Raw genomic sequence first — 18,072 nt, 5'->3', positions numbered from 1 at the left:
GGCTATAGCATACAGTTAGCCGTCTTTTCTTTTTTTTTAATTTCTGTGATATATTCAGACATCCATTTTTGGTACTGTTGTACGTACCGGCAAAACTAACTTCCCTCCAAGTGTGAGACAGGCAAACCTAGAAATAACAGTAGATTTGACTAAAAATAAATAAATAAATGTTTTGATCAATTAACTTAATTGAGTCTCCCTTGTTCATTTAAAATGTTAAGATTGACAAAGCTGGTAAAAGTAAAGAATTATACTTACTTTAAAATTGACGAAAACGATGCAGGGCACTAATTTTGTTCTGCTAGGACGTGTTTCGTCATCTGTTTATCTGCCATGATAGACTTCCATCAAATTGAACACAAAGTTCTTAAGTCTACACTTTAATCACCTGGTAGAACTGGCTAAAGGAGACATGCCAGATCTCAACAGGTAGACTCACTTTCTTTGCCCATTCGATAGCTTCATCTCGTGACCTTTATTCCCTCACAGCACTGGTTGGCTGTTATTTTTAAACATCATAACTGCCCAGCAAAGAATATAAAGTGCCAACTCTTTCAACCCTGACACTATATACTTCTGCAATGTCCTTTCTTGCAGAATAGACATAATCTACCGTAGATGACAATGAAATAACTGGAATAACAAGGTAATCATAACGACGTTTTTTTACCGTGTTTTCACTGTTACATCATGGAATCTACGTAATCGAAAGAGGTTTAGAAACAGGTATATTACTAAAGCAGCAAGAAAACGTTTGGTATGTCTGCACATCTCAATACTAATCCGTAGCATTCGAGAATCTGTATATATCATTGTAATAGCTAATTATACTTTTTTCCTTATCCTTAAGTTCTTGGTTTATTGATCGTTATTTACCAGAAGTTGATATTTTAGTCATAATGGATTCTAGTAGCAAATGCTCTAAGTAGACTTTATATCTGTCAGTTAAAGTTTGTTTTGTTTTTATGTTTGGCTGAGAGCTCCGAAAATATTGGACAAAAATTCTCATCACTGACGCTGCCTTGTTTTGCTGCTGAATAATGTACTTGAGTGAATGGCCAGGTGGTTAGGGTACTCGACTCGTAATCTGAAGGAGTGTGTTTTCTTATAGCAAAGCCACATCGGGCTATCCGCTGAGTCCACTGAAATGTATCGAACCCCTGATTTTAGCGTTTTAAATCAGTAGATTTCCCGCTGTACCAGCAGGGGACTGCAATCTGAGGGACGCAGGTTCGAATCTCCGTCACACCAAAACATGATCGCCCTTACATTCGTATGGGCGTTATAATGTGTGGTCAATCCCACTATTCGTTGGTAAAAGAGTAGCCAAAGACTTGGTAGTGAGTGGTGATGACTAGCTGCCTTGTCTCTAGTCATACACTAATGAATTAGGGACGACCAACGTAGATAGCCCTCGTGCAGTTTTGTGCGAAATTCAAAACAAACAAGCACTTGGATGAAAATGCATTTCGTTGGTCAGCTTGTAAACAGATACACGCACATAAATGCCTAATCTTTTTTGGACAGTTCTGATTATTATTATGTCTATGTTAACTTTGCACACATAGAAATAAATTAACTTTATAAGTTTCACATTTCCAAAAGTTATACATTAATTAGAAAATTGTATAATTTGAGTAATTTTTATCATTTCTTTCTGTGTGATAAGATATAGGGACAAAGAAATTAAGGTTCCAAATATCTCAGTTTGATACCAGTGAGCAGTGAGCACAACGTGATTAACCGAAAGAGAGAGAAGACTCGAGAGTGTCCCATGATAAGATGCGTTATTGGCCTAAATATAAAAAAAAAAGCTTTTCAAAGTAGCCAATCATAAATTATTTAGCGTTTTAATAAGTATTTAATTACAAATCATATCCGCAAAAATAGGAATAAGTATTGTTCATATTTGTTGCAATAGTAATAAAAACTAAACGTTTCGACTATTTCCTGTTAACTAAAATACTAATTAATAAAATGTCAGACGTGAGACGGCCAGGTGGTTCAGGCACTCGATTTCTAATCTGAAGGTCACACCAAACATGCTAGCACTTTTATCTGTGGTCATTATTTCATGGTATTAATTTTAATTTGCTCAGAGGTAGATGTCGCTAATACGTTGACAACGTTATAAAGTCCTCTGATGGTTTTATTGTCTTGAAGTTTTTATATGTTCTACGGTAATTCGTGTGGGCTAAATCCGAATATGATATTCATTTTTCTCCATCACATACAGATTTTTTACAAAACGTCATGTGTACTTTTACATAAATGAGTCATTTTCATTTAAACGGAGTCACATTTTGTTATGCTTAAGATGTTTACAGCCACTGGCTATAGATTTATCTCGACCAATCGCGACATGAGAATCTTCTTGATCGTTTAAGAATCCAACAGAAGCACACCCAAATGTATTCTGTTATATATGTAGTAAATTTACTTTAGAGAAACAAAGGCAAAATATTACAGTGTTCGTAAAAGAAACCAAAAAAACAACGAATTATGCGTATTTTAGAATAAATTTTGGACACAAAGAAAATCTTGGGCTCCACACAAAGTTTGCACCGTTTACGTCGACGAGTTGAGACAATGGTCAAAATGTAAGAAAAAGTTTTAGCTTTTTGGAACTCAAATAGACTGGTGTGAAACACAGAAATGACAGATATTTTTGCTTATGAAACGTGCAAGGTTCCAACACTCGAAATAAAAAGAAAATTTCATATCCAACCTTTAATCTGCTATAAGACCTTCTGCTCATAGACCTGATGTACCTGTACCTTCTCCACTGGAGACTGTTATACAGTTTCATCTTATTCTGAGTCTGATGTGAACAGAAATGATGATGGGGGATTGTTTTCAACCTGAAACGTTTAGTGAACAAGAACTTTTCATACAAAATGAACTTCATATTTTGCTAAGAGATTCAGCCTTCCAGAGGATTCATCGGAGATTTTGAGGTCTACACACCGGGCTAAAAACTTGTTTTCAGGGATATCATTTTACTGGTACAGAAATCATGATAAAGAATTTATACCATACTTTTCACAAGAAGATTCACTGGTTTACTGAACAAAATTGCTGAATTAATACCAACGTTAGAAGTTGTAGTATATGAACCAAGTGAGTGGTGATCGTTCATTGATTCCTTCAAAAGAAGTATAATAGGTATTCACCTTCACAATGGTAACATATATGTATCTGTTCTTATTGTCATTCGGTTCACTTGAAGGAAAGATACGAAAATCTGGAACTTCTTCTTAATAAGTAAGGTCAAATAGAAAAAAAAAACATTGTTGATTACTTTGTGGAGACTTAAAAGTCATTTTAATTTTGTTAAGTTGACAATCCGATTATACAAAGTTTCCGAGTTTTTGGTGTGAATGGGACAGCAGAGCACGAAATTAGCACTGGATAAAGAAGCAATGGATCGAAAAACATTGAACATGAGGGTTTGGTTGACACAAATATAGTCCTGTTATTTTCACTTCACATACCATTCAGCTTGATGAAGCAGTTTCTAAAGGCCTTAATCAAAGATGGTGACTGTTTCAAGTACTTGTATGACAAGTTTCCTTCTATTTCAGAAGCAAGACGTAAAGAAGGGATTTTGTTGGACCTCAGATTAGGAAATTGATTTTGGATAAACAGTTCAGAAAGACAATGAGGAAAGTTGAAAAAGAAGCATGGATCACCTTTAAAGATGTTGTTGACAATTTTTAGGAAGCAACAAGGATCCATATTAAGAAATTATCGTCAATAACATGCTTGATAAATTCAGAGAGTATGGTTGTAATATGAGCTTCAAAGTCAATTTTTTACATTCACATATTGACTATTTCTCTGAAAATCTCGGTGCTGTCAGCAAAGAACAAAGGGAAATATTACATCGAGACATCAAGGAAAATTTAGAAGAGGTATCAGGAAGATGGAACACCACCATGATGGCTGATTACTGCTGGTCATTGAAACGAGATGCTCCAGACGCAATGCACAAAATAGATGATTACAAGAGTTAGTTTTTGAGACTAAAAACATAGATTTCACAAAGAATCACGAAGAATGAGGATACATATTCGTTAGTTATCAATGTTCTTCTCTTTTCTTCAGTTTGTTTGTATTTTTGTTAACTCATAACATTCATAAAAATGGTCATTGTGGTAAAGGGAATAATCTAAGTATGAATTTTTCTTTCTCTCTGATTTGTAAAAAAAAAAAAAAAAAAAATCTTACGCCATAAAAAATCAATATTATTTGCGAAACTGATTTTTGTGCTTTGTGTTTTTCTTACAAATGGGGATATCAGTCGTGTCCACCGAGGGGAATCGAATCCCTGATTTTAGCATTGTATACTCAAAGGTTGTCCCAGCGGTGAACTGCGTAACTGAATTATGGAAAATCCATTATTAAAACCGAAATAACTTCTATGAAGTTTAAATTTGCAGGCCTGTGTAATAATTAAAACTGTATATAATAAAAGTAAAAGTTTTCGAGAAAAAATATAATTTTACAATTCGTAATGCACGGCTATTTTATAATGTTTTATTTTCATAGGATTTATTTATGTTGTTGTTTATTGCAACTACACTGAAATGAAAGTGACATGGATTAACATTTTTCTCTTCCCCTTCCCCAGTGGTACAGCGGTATGTTTGCGGACTCAAACCGCTAGAAATCGAGTTTCGATACACATCTTGGGCATAGTACGACTAGCCAGTTATATAGCTTTGTTATTAATTCCAAACAACCAATCAGACTTTTCCAAAATATGATCGTCCTCATTTACTTGGCATGGCCAAGTTGTTAGGGCGCTTCACTCGCAATCTGAGAGTCTGATTTCCCACCAAACATGATCGCGCTTTCAGCTGTGGGAACGTTATGTTTCATTGGTAAAATGAGTGCCCCAAAAGAGTTGGTGGTGAGTGACGATGACTGGTTGCCTTCCCTCTGGTCTCTACCTGCTACACTAGGGACGGCTAGCTCAGATAATCCTCGTGTAACTTTGCGCGAAATTCCAAATAAACCAAAACCCTCCTCTAATTCCAAACAAGTTGTTGCCCCTCCATGGCGCACGTACTTCTAGCCGACCTGAGGCTCTATCTAAGGAACTTTGTAATGTACTGTTGCTAGTTTATTTGTTACGATTTGATATATGGTACCCAAGTGAACGTAGTGAAATGAATGAGATACTAATTAGGCTATGGTAGTTAGTAAGTGATGACTTCTTTTCATTTCTATTGAACTGTGATCAGCAAAGGCCGTGTCCACTATAATTCTTGAAGTTGAAACGGGAGAAAACCAGAACTAGGTTTTGCAGATTTTATGATTATATCACATCTGATTTATTCATCTTAAACTGTAATACGTATAGAAGTAATCACTATTTTATTTGTACGCGTATATTTTTTCAGCGTTGTGTAAAACGTATATTCTTTTATTCTTTGAAAAAGTTGTAAAACAAGATTAAAAGCTTAAGTTCACGTAACAGATTTAATACAATGAATGGCATTGTATATTTCAAAAACATATTTTATAAAACAGCAGAAAAACCATAAAAATTATATCAACCCATTTTATAAATTAGTTTCGTACTTGATAAAAAATTGAATAAGGTGGAAACATTTTTCAAACAAAAAACGTAACTTTTGTATTACAGTGAAAAACGAACTGATTGTGCATGAACTAGTCCATTCTGTAGTTACGTGCTCAGTCGTTGACTGGGTTCGATTTTGGATTGTTTGATAAATATATCGCAAATAATATCATTCTACGTAAAGATAACACAGTATGAGTCGAATATCTTAATCAACAGACCACGAGAATAAAAGATGACTGATAATTAGTCTTACAATTAAACGTATGTTAGTTCAATGCAAAATTTAAACAGTAAAAACTTTTAGAAGTTATGGAAAAGCGACACCACATCGTGCAAGAGTAGAAGAGAAATGTTTTCTGCTCAGATCTGGTTCTTCCACTCATGTTTTATATTCTTTTAAGATGAATGAAAGAAAACAGAAAACTTTATAGGAGGTGCCTGCCTCTTTTATTTCATACAAATACAACATCTTAATTACATTAAATGTATTCATTTTTGATTAAATCATTTCATACATTTATCATATAATAACTATAAAAATGTTTCAAGTAAAGAATCCACTGTTTCAAAGTAAGAAACACCAATTATTTCTTCTTGTACGAATCGAACACACATACTAATATACAAAGTATATTCTATAAAACAAAACACTTTGGAATTTCAGTTACTTAGATAAAACAACAAATATCTCAAATTTTAGAAATTCCTTTGACAGTTAAGATGTAAAATTATCTTGAAATGGTTTTATTACATTTCCCTGGGGCCACATATATATGAAAAGTAAGAAAATGCGTTACATTTAATTTATAGCTTCAACAGAAACAAAGGTACGTAATTTATTTTGCCGACTAAAGTAAAAATGTTTTACTACAGCACATGATATCAAACTTAGAATAGTTTTTCTCATCACTAGTATTGCGTGACCATAAAACTTATATTCAGTGTAATTTACGCTTTTAAAAATAATACGCCTTAAGCTTAATTAAAAACCTGTAGTGTTTACAATAGAAAAATAATCATCAATATAAGGAAAAATGTCAATTAAACTGAAATTACATAATTATAATTGCTGGTTAAAATATTAAAAAAGTTTTTTATGTGTCATTAAGCACAGAGCTACATGATAGCTATCGTTTTGTGCTGTGTTCACTGCGGGTATCGAAACATGATTTTTCAGCATTATAAACGTTCAGATTTACCGCAAAGCCATCAGTGGGGGACATTAGTTAAATACTTAAAATATAGTTATCACAATAGTAATTAATTAATTATTAAATTTTGGTACCTTAATAAGTTTTTTATCGAATTCAAGGTAACACTCAAATGGGTATTTAATGGCAAGTCTTATCCGCGTAGACAGGTATAAGTACTGCACATATTTCGTTATTTGTTTCGATATTAATAAAGATCATATGTGTTTAGACTATTTCCTGTTGAATAAAATACTAATTCATAAAAATTCACAGTGATGGGTCCACAATTATGGCTGTTAGAAATAGTACATAAACACACATACAGTCTATTTCAGGCGTCCGGTAATAGAAGATTAAAAATGATCACGACACTATAAAAACGTGTTCGATGAAATCCTGTTGACTTCTTTGCTTTTTGGCTATTCTATAGTATCTCATTAGGCTTAGGAAACTCGATTTTTTTTTCAAAAGTACAATTTTGTTCACATTTTTGTGAAGAAACTGACACAACGTGCTCACGCGATTTTAATAACTGTATAATATTTATGTGTAAGTATAAAGTACTATTGGAAGAAGAACTTGAAGTGTACTTCACTGATATATATATATTTATCATCATTCACACTTTTTCTATCAGTAAAGCTTTTGTCTCTTGCAGCCTAAAGTCTGTATTTGGAAGCCAAATAAAAATGACATTATTTTCTTTTCTTTCCGATCAAACACAAATTACATTCATTAGCCTCAGATTAATTAGCTCTAAACAGACCTCTGAAATGGATCCTTTATCTTATATGACACTTCAGTAAGCATGTACTACTACTCCTAGAAAAAAGGGGATCTTGATTTATGTGACATAATATCAAATACAAACGTTTTTAAAGACGAGATAAAAGAAGTCGAGTACAAAATGAATTCCTACATTGATAGATTATATAGGTGGTTGGATTATGGTCATCACAGCATTATATTAAACCATCTTACTTCATAAAAAAAATCATTGAAACGCTCTCAACTCGCCACCGCGCTAAGCCTAAAACCATATGTCTAATGTAACTTATCGTTCGTTTCATTTCGGACTTATTATTATAATAGTGTTATTTTATTAAAACAAATTAACATAAAGTTGGAATTATATTTTTTGTCATAAAACGTCTTATTTCAAATTATCTAATAGTACATATATACACAGACATGTTTCTTCGTTATCATATGTTTTACATGATTTTAATATTCAACATTCATTGCTGCATGCTGTCCATTATTTCTGAACACAGTAAGGTTACGTAATTCGATTCAACTCGGGCAGTAAAGTCCAACATAATGAAATTAGGAAAATTTTGTTCATTTGAGTTTGTTCTTAGTCTGAAGAACACTGACACTGATGATTCTCCCTTTAACCGATATAACCCCCCTGTAGCCCTTTGTGACCCCCCAGTCCGATTCCTTTATCCAGAACAACTCCAAGCACTACTCGTCCATTGAGGTTGACTTTGGGTTTCCCCAAGCTAGGAAGCAAAAGGCTTGAGAGAGAGCTGATAGGATTAATTAGTCCATGGCCGCCACCCCCATCTATGTGTAATGATACTCCCTTAGAGGGAACGTAGTCGTTGTACCCCTGAACGTAGCTACTTTCCTGATAATCATTATCGTAACTTCCATCATTTTTGTAGTCTATTTTTGGAGAATTTGGAGGAGGATAATCAGAAGCAGGAGGATGTTGTCCGTAGTTGTTAGATGAATAGCTCTCAACAGGTGCTGGATAACTGGAAGGAGGATAATCAGAAGCAGGAGGATGTTGTCCATAGTTGTCAGATGAATAGCTCTCAACAGGTGATGGGTAACTAGAAGAAGGGGAGGGAGCTGAAGGAGCATATTCTCCATAATTCTGTGATGATCCGCCAGAGTAACCGCCATCATTTGGTACGGTTGATTGCTTAATAGGTACAAGCGGTTGTTCACCAGACCTGTTAGGGCCCAAGGTCTGGGATGATTTTTCACTGTTTTCAGATCTCGTGAGATAACTCTTTAATGTTGTATCATCTTGTAAGCCATCCAAAGGACTAATATAATCAAAATCGTCATCGAACTGAACTTTGTAGTTTGGATTATTTGCCAATCGCGAAATCTTTGTAGATTTAATCGTTGAAGGCGAAAAAACAAGAGAATGCTGTGAGATTTTGCCCTTGTCTTTGGATTCTTTAATAAGTTTCGTCAGTAAGTCACTGATCTCATCGCTTTTCTTTATCGTCACTTTTGTTGATGATCCTTGATTGTCAATCGGACTTTGAACAAACATTTCTTCTTCCGTTGTTGGATTGTACTTCTTTTTACCATTTGGTACGTATTGGACAAAAAACACATCATCATTTTTCATTTTTGACTGGCCTGAACTACTAGAAATGACGTCTTTATTAGGATTGGAGAAATCTCTTGTAATACCACTTCTCATAGTAACGGCTGGAAACTTGCTCACGGGCCTGCTTAGAACACGGTTTGTACCAAAACTTTCGTCTACTCTGTTTTCCAGAAATGACAAACTATGACCTTTTGTTCTACCAATAGTTCCACTATTGATCTAGATTTGGATAAACACATTAGATTAACAGTAAAAAGGAATACCAAAAATGTGTATTAATGGCATAAGTTGGAACTAAAATATGATCACAGATATAATCTAATAGTAATTTTTTTTATATTCTATTCTTCAATATTCTAGAATGCTAAAGTAACTTTCACATCCCTTGGTAATACGTTAACTATTTTACTAAAACTTTAATTTTTATACAGTTACCTATACACTGTTCTTTTCTTTACAAAATTCTCAAAAATTAATTCATAAAATGCTTATTGAATAGAAATAACTTAAATTTTATCAACATATACAACAAAACTATAATTCCAGAGATGCCAACCATTATGATTTGAGCGTAATAATTACGATTTTGGTGTATACATACGCCTGTACGCTCATACAGACAAATATTACGACTTGTTGCAACTCCCAAAGTATTATATATTAAATTATATAAATTGTTCCCCTAAGGCTTGAAAGGGGTGTAAAGAAAATTTCTAGTGAGATACAAATAAATTTTTATAATAAATAAAAGACATAGTCCAAATGGCTACTTGCGATAATCACGTTTGTGCTTGAAATAATAAAAAATATTTGTATCTCCGACGTCTACCAATAGTTTGAGTGCGGTGCTTCATACTGGGTACGTGGTGAAATCCATAGTTACGTCATCAATGCTTGTCAGTCAATCAGCGCTCGCGTAGATGGGTATTTCTCGTTTTCTAAGCGGCATAGAAACAACAATGCGATCGTTCACAAGCTGGAATAGGGGCCTCATTTACCAGATTGTCTTGTTTCTGGCAAATCTAAAAGGACTAAAACTGTGAATCAAAAATTTAGGAAAGAGTATGGTGCAAAATATCCGGTCATTGCATCAAAAATCAGTGACAGTCATGCGTTTTGTACAGTTTGTCACATCGATTTTTCTGTGGCGCATGGCGAGATAAACGATTGTTCCAGACATACAAAATCGGCATCTCACCGACAAAAGGCTGAGTCGAAGCAAAAACGATGCAGATAACGACATTTATGAGTAATAATTCAGAATATGAAACCATAAATGCAGAAGTGATGTTCACGCAATTCGTCGTTGTTCATAATTTACCTCTAGCTGTAGCCGATCATGCAGGACATCTATTCAGAAAAATGTTCCCAGACTCTGATATAGCGAAAAAATATGGTTGTGCTAGAACCAAAACTACAGCCATTGTACAAATGTTGGGTTGTGAAAATGACAAAATGATTTCAAGCATACTTATTAACAGTGTTTACTGTTTAAATACACAAAACACAGTCATAAATGAGCAATCTATAGCAGTAATAAATAATAATAGTTATAATAATAATAATATAATAATAAACAAATTAGAGACATCGATCAGGCCTAGTAGCCGCAAATGATAAAGGTCTCTGTCTACGCTCATTACGTTCAGTCATTTGAAATAGTTGGCATCTCTGTAATTCTATAATTCATACGTAATACTTTATTACAATAATTTATAAATTTAGAATATTTTTAAAATATATTGTTTTTCTATGGCCTAAAATTATTAATATATTTGACAATCTAAGTCCAATTATTTAAAACCAAGTAATAAATAATTGTACCATCTATATTCATAGTAGTTATTTTGAACTTGCGTGTGAAAGTTTGTTGTTGTTTTTCACAATATTTACCTGATTAGGCTTAAATGATGTGTTTACTTTGCTTCTTCCCATCATCGTGTCAGCATTTACCGCCCAGGCAACAACACCTGTAAAGGAATTCGAATTTTGTGTTATGCATTTTTACATAAACTAACACTTGCATTACGTAACTTTTCTTTTAAATCAGCCCTTTCAGATTAAAAGATAAATGTAATTGAATATTAATAAAATTGAGAAATCTAAGAGTTTTATTTAAATACTTCTCAGAACTAGAAGTTATTTTAGATGCTATTTTTGATTCATGTTTAGTAAATGTATGACGTTCACAATAATATAAGCTAAGCATTGTGTTTCACTGTTTTCTCCTGAATCTACTTGAAATAAATTGTCTTAATCCATTTCAATATCGAATTTAATATGAAGCTATAATAATGATGATTTGACACCCCAAGCTAAAATAATAAAATATGTCGAAAGCTGCTGGTAACTCAAGAAATTTACGCTTTAGTAATTCTGAATAATACTGTGTGTGTGTGTGTGTTTTCTTACAGCAAAGCCACACTGAGCTATCTGCTGAGCCCAACGAGGGAAATCTAACCCCTGATTTTAGTGTTGTAAATCCGTAGACATACCGCTGTACTAGCGGGGTGCTGAATAATACTAAAAATAGTTCAAAAACAATACAGGAAAGAAAACGTCATTTAACAAGAATATGGATGGCACGACGAAATTAAGAAAGCTTAGCAAAAATTAAATTAACTGAAGCAAAGGGAAAGTATAATGATTTATTCTTCATGTGTTTATTGTTTTATTTTTTCTTTGTCAGTAATTTCATTACTGCCGATCTTCGCGCCACATTTTTATGATGTTTGAAGATGAAATCTGAAGAATTACTGAAAACGCGTAGTATGTAGCGTAAAAGAAGCTTGTTTGTTTGTTTTGGAATTTCGCACAAAGCTACTCGAGGGCTAGCTGTGCTAGCCGTCCCTAATTTAGCAGGGTAAGACTAGAGGGAAGGCAGCTAGTCATCACCACCCACCGCCAACTCTTGGGCTAAACCTATGTCATTTATTTACTTAAATATCCAATTCATAAGCTTTTAAATCTAGGTTAGACTGTTATTGAATTACGATGTCATACTTGTTTTTGTTTTAGCCCATTACTGAACTGTGATGTCCTGTTGATTGCTTAAGCCCATTAATGAAATATGCTGTCCTATTGTGCATGTTATTAAATTGTTCTGCCCAACTAATTCTTGTTGCAGTCCATTATTGAACTACGTTGGGTCATGTTTTAACCAATTATTTCATCCAAGTGCCCTAATAAATATTATTTAATCCCATTGCACATTGTTTACAATGTTCCAAACACTATTAAAAGAGACATTGAGAATTATTGAAAATGACCACAAAAATTGAAAACGACATATATAGAGTATTAATCCTTCAAAAGAAAAAATATTCATATGTGCTTTTTTCGCTAGTTAATAAATACATCTTTGACGTGTTTCAGATCAGAAAAATTATAGGTCCTATTCGACAGCACCAATAACAGCATTGAGGTTAGAATACAAACTACTCACATTGCTTAATTATTCCGGAATTTTTGTATTAATGTTTTTTTGGGTTTTGTTTTGATAGCCAACGTTCTTAAAAACTTACAAAACGCCAGGAGTCATCAACAGAATTATTTTTGAAGAGATAATTTTATTCTCGCTGTATTAATAAGAATTGAATCTCTGCTTAAAAGTTTTTTTGTTGCTGATATCCTAATCTAGCACTGTGTTCTCGTAAGCGTATTGCACATCAAAGTTTCATTCTTGAACTCCAAATCGCTTGATATTTTAAACGTTTTTCTTATAAAAAATATATTATTTTGAATCACTTTCAGTAGTTTTTACTACTTTAACAGAGTATAATTACTGACTTATTTAGGCCTAGGTTAGGGCGCTCGACTCGCAATCAGCGGGTCGTGAGTTCTAATCTCCGTCTACAAACATGCTTATCCTTTCAGCCGTGGGGACGTTATAATGTGATGGTCAATTACACTATTCGCCGCTGAAAGTCAACCAAAGGGTAAGCGGTAGGTAGTGTTTTCTCTAGTCTATCACCGTTACATTAGAAACGACTAGCGCAGATAGCCCTACTGTAACTTTGCGCCAAATTAAAAAACGAACCAAACTCATTACTCTTGAAGTGCGAACTTTTGGCTTACTGCATTTATTCTGAGGAAGAGATGTAATTGGCTGTGTAATTAAGTTTGACTATTTATCTTATAACCCACTCGCGGCCCTAAAGTGTAGAACCTGATTTTTGTGATAATTTGACTCGAACCTTGTTTTCTCACATACATAGTCTGGCACGTTGACTACAAGGACTAATTCTGATAATATAAAATGAATTTCTGCCTCAGTGTATACAGAACCGTTGTGTTTGTTAAACCAGGAAGCTCCCAGTATATCTGCGGACTCACACCATTAGAAACCAAGTTTCGATATCCGTGGTGGGCAAAACACAGATAGCCCTTTGTGTAGCATAGTGCTTAATTACAAAAAAATACACAAGAAAAAAACAAGAAAATATAAATATAGTATTTTTAATGTAAATAATATCTCCTGGTGTCAATAATATAACAACTCACAGATTACTTGCTTATTAAACTATTAATAGCCAGTAGATCCATTACATGTTTATGTTACTCAACCAAAAACTGATTTATGTAGACTGTGTGAATACACTCAAGTGATTAGCGAGAAAATCACATTAAAACTCAGAATAGTCTGTTATAAGAAAATACATTAAAACTCAGAATAGTCTGTTATAAGAAAATACATTAAAACCCAGAATAGTCTGTTATAAGAAAATACATTAAAACCCAGAATAGTCTGTTATAAGAAAATACATTAAAACCCAGAATAGTCTGTTATAAGAAAATCACATTAAAACCCAGAATAGTCTGTTATAAGAAAATCACATTAAAACCCAGAATAGTCTGTTTTAAGCCGAACGAAAACAAATTGCGTGTGTACTACTATCTAATGAATTCACACTGCATACATATTAGTTTGTTTGTTTTTTGAATTTCGCGCAAAGCTACACGAGAGCTATCTGCGCTAGCCGTCCCTAATTTAGCAGTGTAAGAATAGAGGGAAGGCAGCTAGTCATCACCACCCACCGCCAACTCTTGGGCTACTCTTTTACCAACGAATAGTGGGACTGATCATGACATTATAATACCCCCACGACTGAAAGGGCGAGTATGTTCGGTGCGACGGGGATTCGAACCCGCGACCCTCAGATTACGAGTCGAACGCCTTAACCCACCTGGCCATGCCGGGCTCATTAGTTAGTAAAAGTTAAGTAAATTCTTTACCTATCACTCCAGCAACTATAGGAAGGATTAACCCGAGAGCTATGAGAATTCTTGCCTTCCAGTTAGCGTGTTTTGCTTTATCGATAGGATCTTCAGAGACAGGAGTTGATCCCACTCGAGCATCACCACTAGCCTTTTCTAGAGAAACGAGATTATCGAAACATGGGAAATAATAAGGTGGAATAAAAACAGTAACAATGAAACTAAATAGAGTACACTGGTAAACAGAAACCTCGACAGTGTTTTAACATTCAATATGGATAACGAACAAGTTAAAGGGTAAAAATGTCGTTTCTGTATGGTGAAAAGAAAAAATAAATACACGAAAGCATGCTGTGAAGGGAAAAACTCTGTACGGTGAAAACAGAACCTATACATGAAAACATAATATAAAGATATTTCATCTTCGTAGAGATTGGGTCCATGTTTCGGACCAGAGGTGGATCGGTTTCAGCATAAACCACTACCTGGCCCTCAAAAACTGTACTGAATTGTTTTTGTTCTAGCGCGTATTTGCATAATAAGCAATCCGAACTGTAAGTGTGGCGCGGAGGTGGAAACTTATAATCTTAAACAAAATCTCGAAGTTATATCAGTGGAGAGTGGGGAGGGGCAGTGTTAAATAGAAAACTACGAATGTGATTCAATAACCACCGACTAAAAAACTGACCACTGCTTAGTAGAAATAGTGTCAAATACTGACTCCCCAGTGGTTCAGCTTATAGCTTTAAAATCTGGGTTTTGATACCTAAGGTGAGCACAATACAGGTATAGCCTATGCTGTAGCTTTATGTTTAATAACAAACAAAAATACGATGTGAGAACTTTAATATCTCAATGTGTGTATTAGAAAATGCACAATAACTTGCATAAGCGGTGCTTTTGGAATTAAATTCGTGTAAAATAACACGATATTTTCATATTTTCCAAAAGAGTGTGTGTTTGAGGTGTAAAGTAACAATAGCTATATCAGCACTTATTGAGGTATAAATAACTTTAAACACTTATATCAAATCCTTCTTCCACTTCACTACTGTTAACATATTATCTGTTCAATTTTGTAGCATTATCTTTAACTACAGTTACTTTTAGTAAAGAGCTGCTTTTAACAACGTTTGTAAACGCATGTTGTTTCCGCGATGATAAAGCAAAATGAAAACCTAAGCGAACAACAACAGCGACAAACTAAGAGAAAATTGACTGTTCTCTCGCGTTGTGAGCACTTAACAAATAACTCTGTATCTTAGTTTTCAAGAATTCTGAAAATTGCTTATAAGTGGGAGTATTTATGCAATTTGACAATAAGTAAAATGTTTCATGAAATTAAGTTTAAAACTAGGCATTTTAATTGGTAATTATTCATGAACAATTTTGTTAGTTTTCACAGTTACAAGATGTTAGAATGATACTTTATTTTGTTGTTGTTTTAATTTCTTTTAATATGTTGGGATAATTCCATAAATTATTAGCAGTTTTATATTTCATCGTTATTTACAATTAGTTTTATAGAATATGATTTCTTGTGTTTCTGTAATGAATTTCTCAATAATATTTGATATAACAGTTCAAGTCACCACTTCATTATAGAGGGTTAGAAATAACAACTTACCTAGCTCAGAATATCGAGTCATCTCTCACTTCTTAGGAACTGGTGCTATCACAAAAGTTAAATTGGAAGTGTAAAATGACTTATTTCAAACTCTTTGTTAGCTTTAGTTTCGGTGAATTCGATAATTCTGAGTGAAATATAATACACACAGTAGTGCTCACAAGTATACGTTATAATTGAAACACCTGAAGTGTTGTAGTACCAAATTTATTCTGCTGTGATACTTAGGGCTAGCTTCTCTTAAAGAGGCGGGTTTCATCCAAATATATGTACGTTTTTTTCCTTAAAATCTGGTTGAATTTTTATGTCCAAACAATCTTATACATCAACTAGACGCTTAAAATAATTCTGAGATCAGAAAACTAAGAACCAAACAAAACAAACGAAGGAAGCAGGTAAAATCAGCTTGTCCTAAATTTATATTCAAGTGCATGAACCACCTACATAGAGGATAGAAAATTTAAATACTTATATAAAAAAGTTCACGTGTTGTGCAGTGGCCTTGCGAAGCTTCTCACAAACTCGCAGACCATAACGGGCTGGTACGCTTCTAAAGAAAAGACGAGACGTAAACAGCACAACGTCTGGTAAAGAACTTGAACTTGAACGTGTTTCATCCTATTCTTCGAAAGCTCTCCTAACCTACATTTCAAACTTGAAGTACCAGCAAAGCGCGGTCGTCGAATCTTCATTCTTCGATTTGTTCAGCAAAATTATTTTGGGTCCTTGACCAGATGGGTTAACGAACGAAATCTAATTAATTTGTTAATTTGGAGCTCAAGAAGATTCGCAATATTTATATAAATCCAAACGGTTGCTTTTGCCAATTATGGTAGTTGTTGAAGGTCTCTAAACGGCTAGAAACTTGTTATTTAGTCTTAAGACAAATATCAAATTTCTTTAAACACGTGTTTATGTTAATGGTGGCATGGCCAGGTGATTAGGGCGCTTGATTTGTAACTTGAGGGTTGCAGGTTCGAATCCTCTTCACACCAACCATGCTCGCTCTTTCAGCCGTGGGGGTGTTATAATGTTACTATTAATCCCACTTTTCGTTGGTAAAAGAGCAGCCCAAGAGATGACGGTTGGTAGTGATGACTGGCTCCCTTCCCTCTATCTAGTCTTAGACTGCAAAAAACAAACGCATTTTATTCGTTCAACAATAAACATTAAAAAATATGGGGTTTCCATCAGAGACCCCAGTAGCACAGCGGCATGTCTGCGGACGTACGTCACTATGAATCGGGTTTCGATAGCCATGGTGGGCAAAACATGGATATCCCATTGTGTAGCTTAGTTCCAAACAAAATAAGTTTTGATGAACTTTTACGGGACTTCATACTTAGGCCTTTTTTTCTCATTGATTCGATTTTTTCAAAAATATTTATTTAGTAAATTAGTAGACTTGGGTATTATTGTGCCGCATTTTTCACATACTCAGTTGTGTTTTATTAGTAAAAAATACAGATTTTCATGTCAATAGGAACGATTATATTTTTGTTATTTATATTTTGACACTGTGATACGTTAGGATATTTCTGTTTTACTTTAGATAATGACAAAATTTCAAAAACGTTTTCTTTAACCATGGCTATCCCCCCGATGAGACAGCGGTAAGTTTATGGACTTCTAACGATAAAATTCGATTTCCCGCGGTGGACACTGCAGATAGCCCAATATGGCTTTGCTCTCAAACATTTAACCACGAGTAACAGTATTGCTTTGGGCTACTGATGTAATGTTTGGTACTCACATTTGGTGTTTTCAAACTGAGGTGAACCTCATACCATACATGACGAAACGCTCAGTTAAAATTCATACATAGCTATCCTTAATTAAAAACTAAGAAGCAGAGAGAAGGAGAAAGGTGTGAGGTACCCTCCGCCTATTTGGTTATTCTTAACTGAATAATAGAATTGCCTATCACAGTTATGAGCCCGCAACACACAGCGTGTTGAGTGGCATACTATAGTTCAAACCTTGGAACGTCCATTTCGCAGTCTGGCACACTAACACTGCATGGTGTAACAGGTAATAACCTAGAATATTCATGTGTGAATTATTTCATATATAGAACCACCACTAC

At 34.2% G+C, this 18,072-nt stretch overlaps 1 protein-coding gene across 1 annotated transcript; it reads right to left on the bottom strand.

Annotated features, from left to right (window-relative positions):
* Nucleotides 1-6,023: 6,023 nt before the first annotated feature.
* On the bottom strand, nucleotides 6,024-16,719 carry LOC143239195 (uncharacterized). The gene is made up of 4 exons (XM_076480079.1): nucleotides 15,987-16,719; nucleotides 14,378-14,515; nucleotides 11,036-11,112; nucleotides 6,024-9,361 (listed from the first exon to the last, which is right to left on the bottom strand). Exons 1-4 carry the CDS (start codon nucleotides 16,006-16,008, stop codon nucleotides 8,180-8,182), a joined length of 1,419 nt encoding a protein of 472 aa, XP_076336194.1. The 5' UTR covers nucleotides 16,009-16,719; the 3' UTR covers nucleotides 6,024-8,179.
* Nucleotides 16,720-18,072: the final 1,353 nt, after the last annotated feature.

This window comes from Tachypleus tridentatus, chromosome 13, assembly GCF_004210375.1.
Source record: "Tachypleus tridentatus isolate NWPU-2018 chromosome 13, ASM421037v1, whole genome shotgun sequence".
Lineage (NCBI taxonomy): Eukaryota > Metazoa > Arthropoda > Merostomata > Xiphosura > Limulidae > Tachypleus > Tachypleus tridentatus.
This window is presented reverse-complemented; position numbering and strand designations above follow the sequence as displayed.

Coding starts and splice junctions, on each gene's coding strand:
- LOC143239195 (XM_076480079.1), bottom strand. CDS start 16,008: ATGACTCGATATTCTGAGCTAG. Junction 14,516..15,986: donor GACTCGATATTCTGAGCTAG/GTAAGTTGTTAT, acceptor TCGTTTCTCTAG/AAAAGGCTAGTGGTGATGCT. Junction 11,113..14,377: donor TATAGTTGCTGGAGTGATAG/GTAAAGAATTTA, acceptor ATTCCTTTACAG/GTGTTGTTGCCTGGGCGGTA.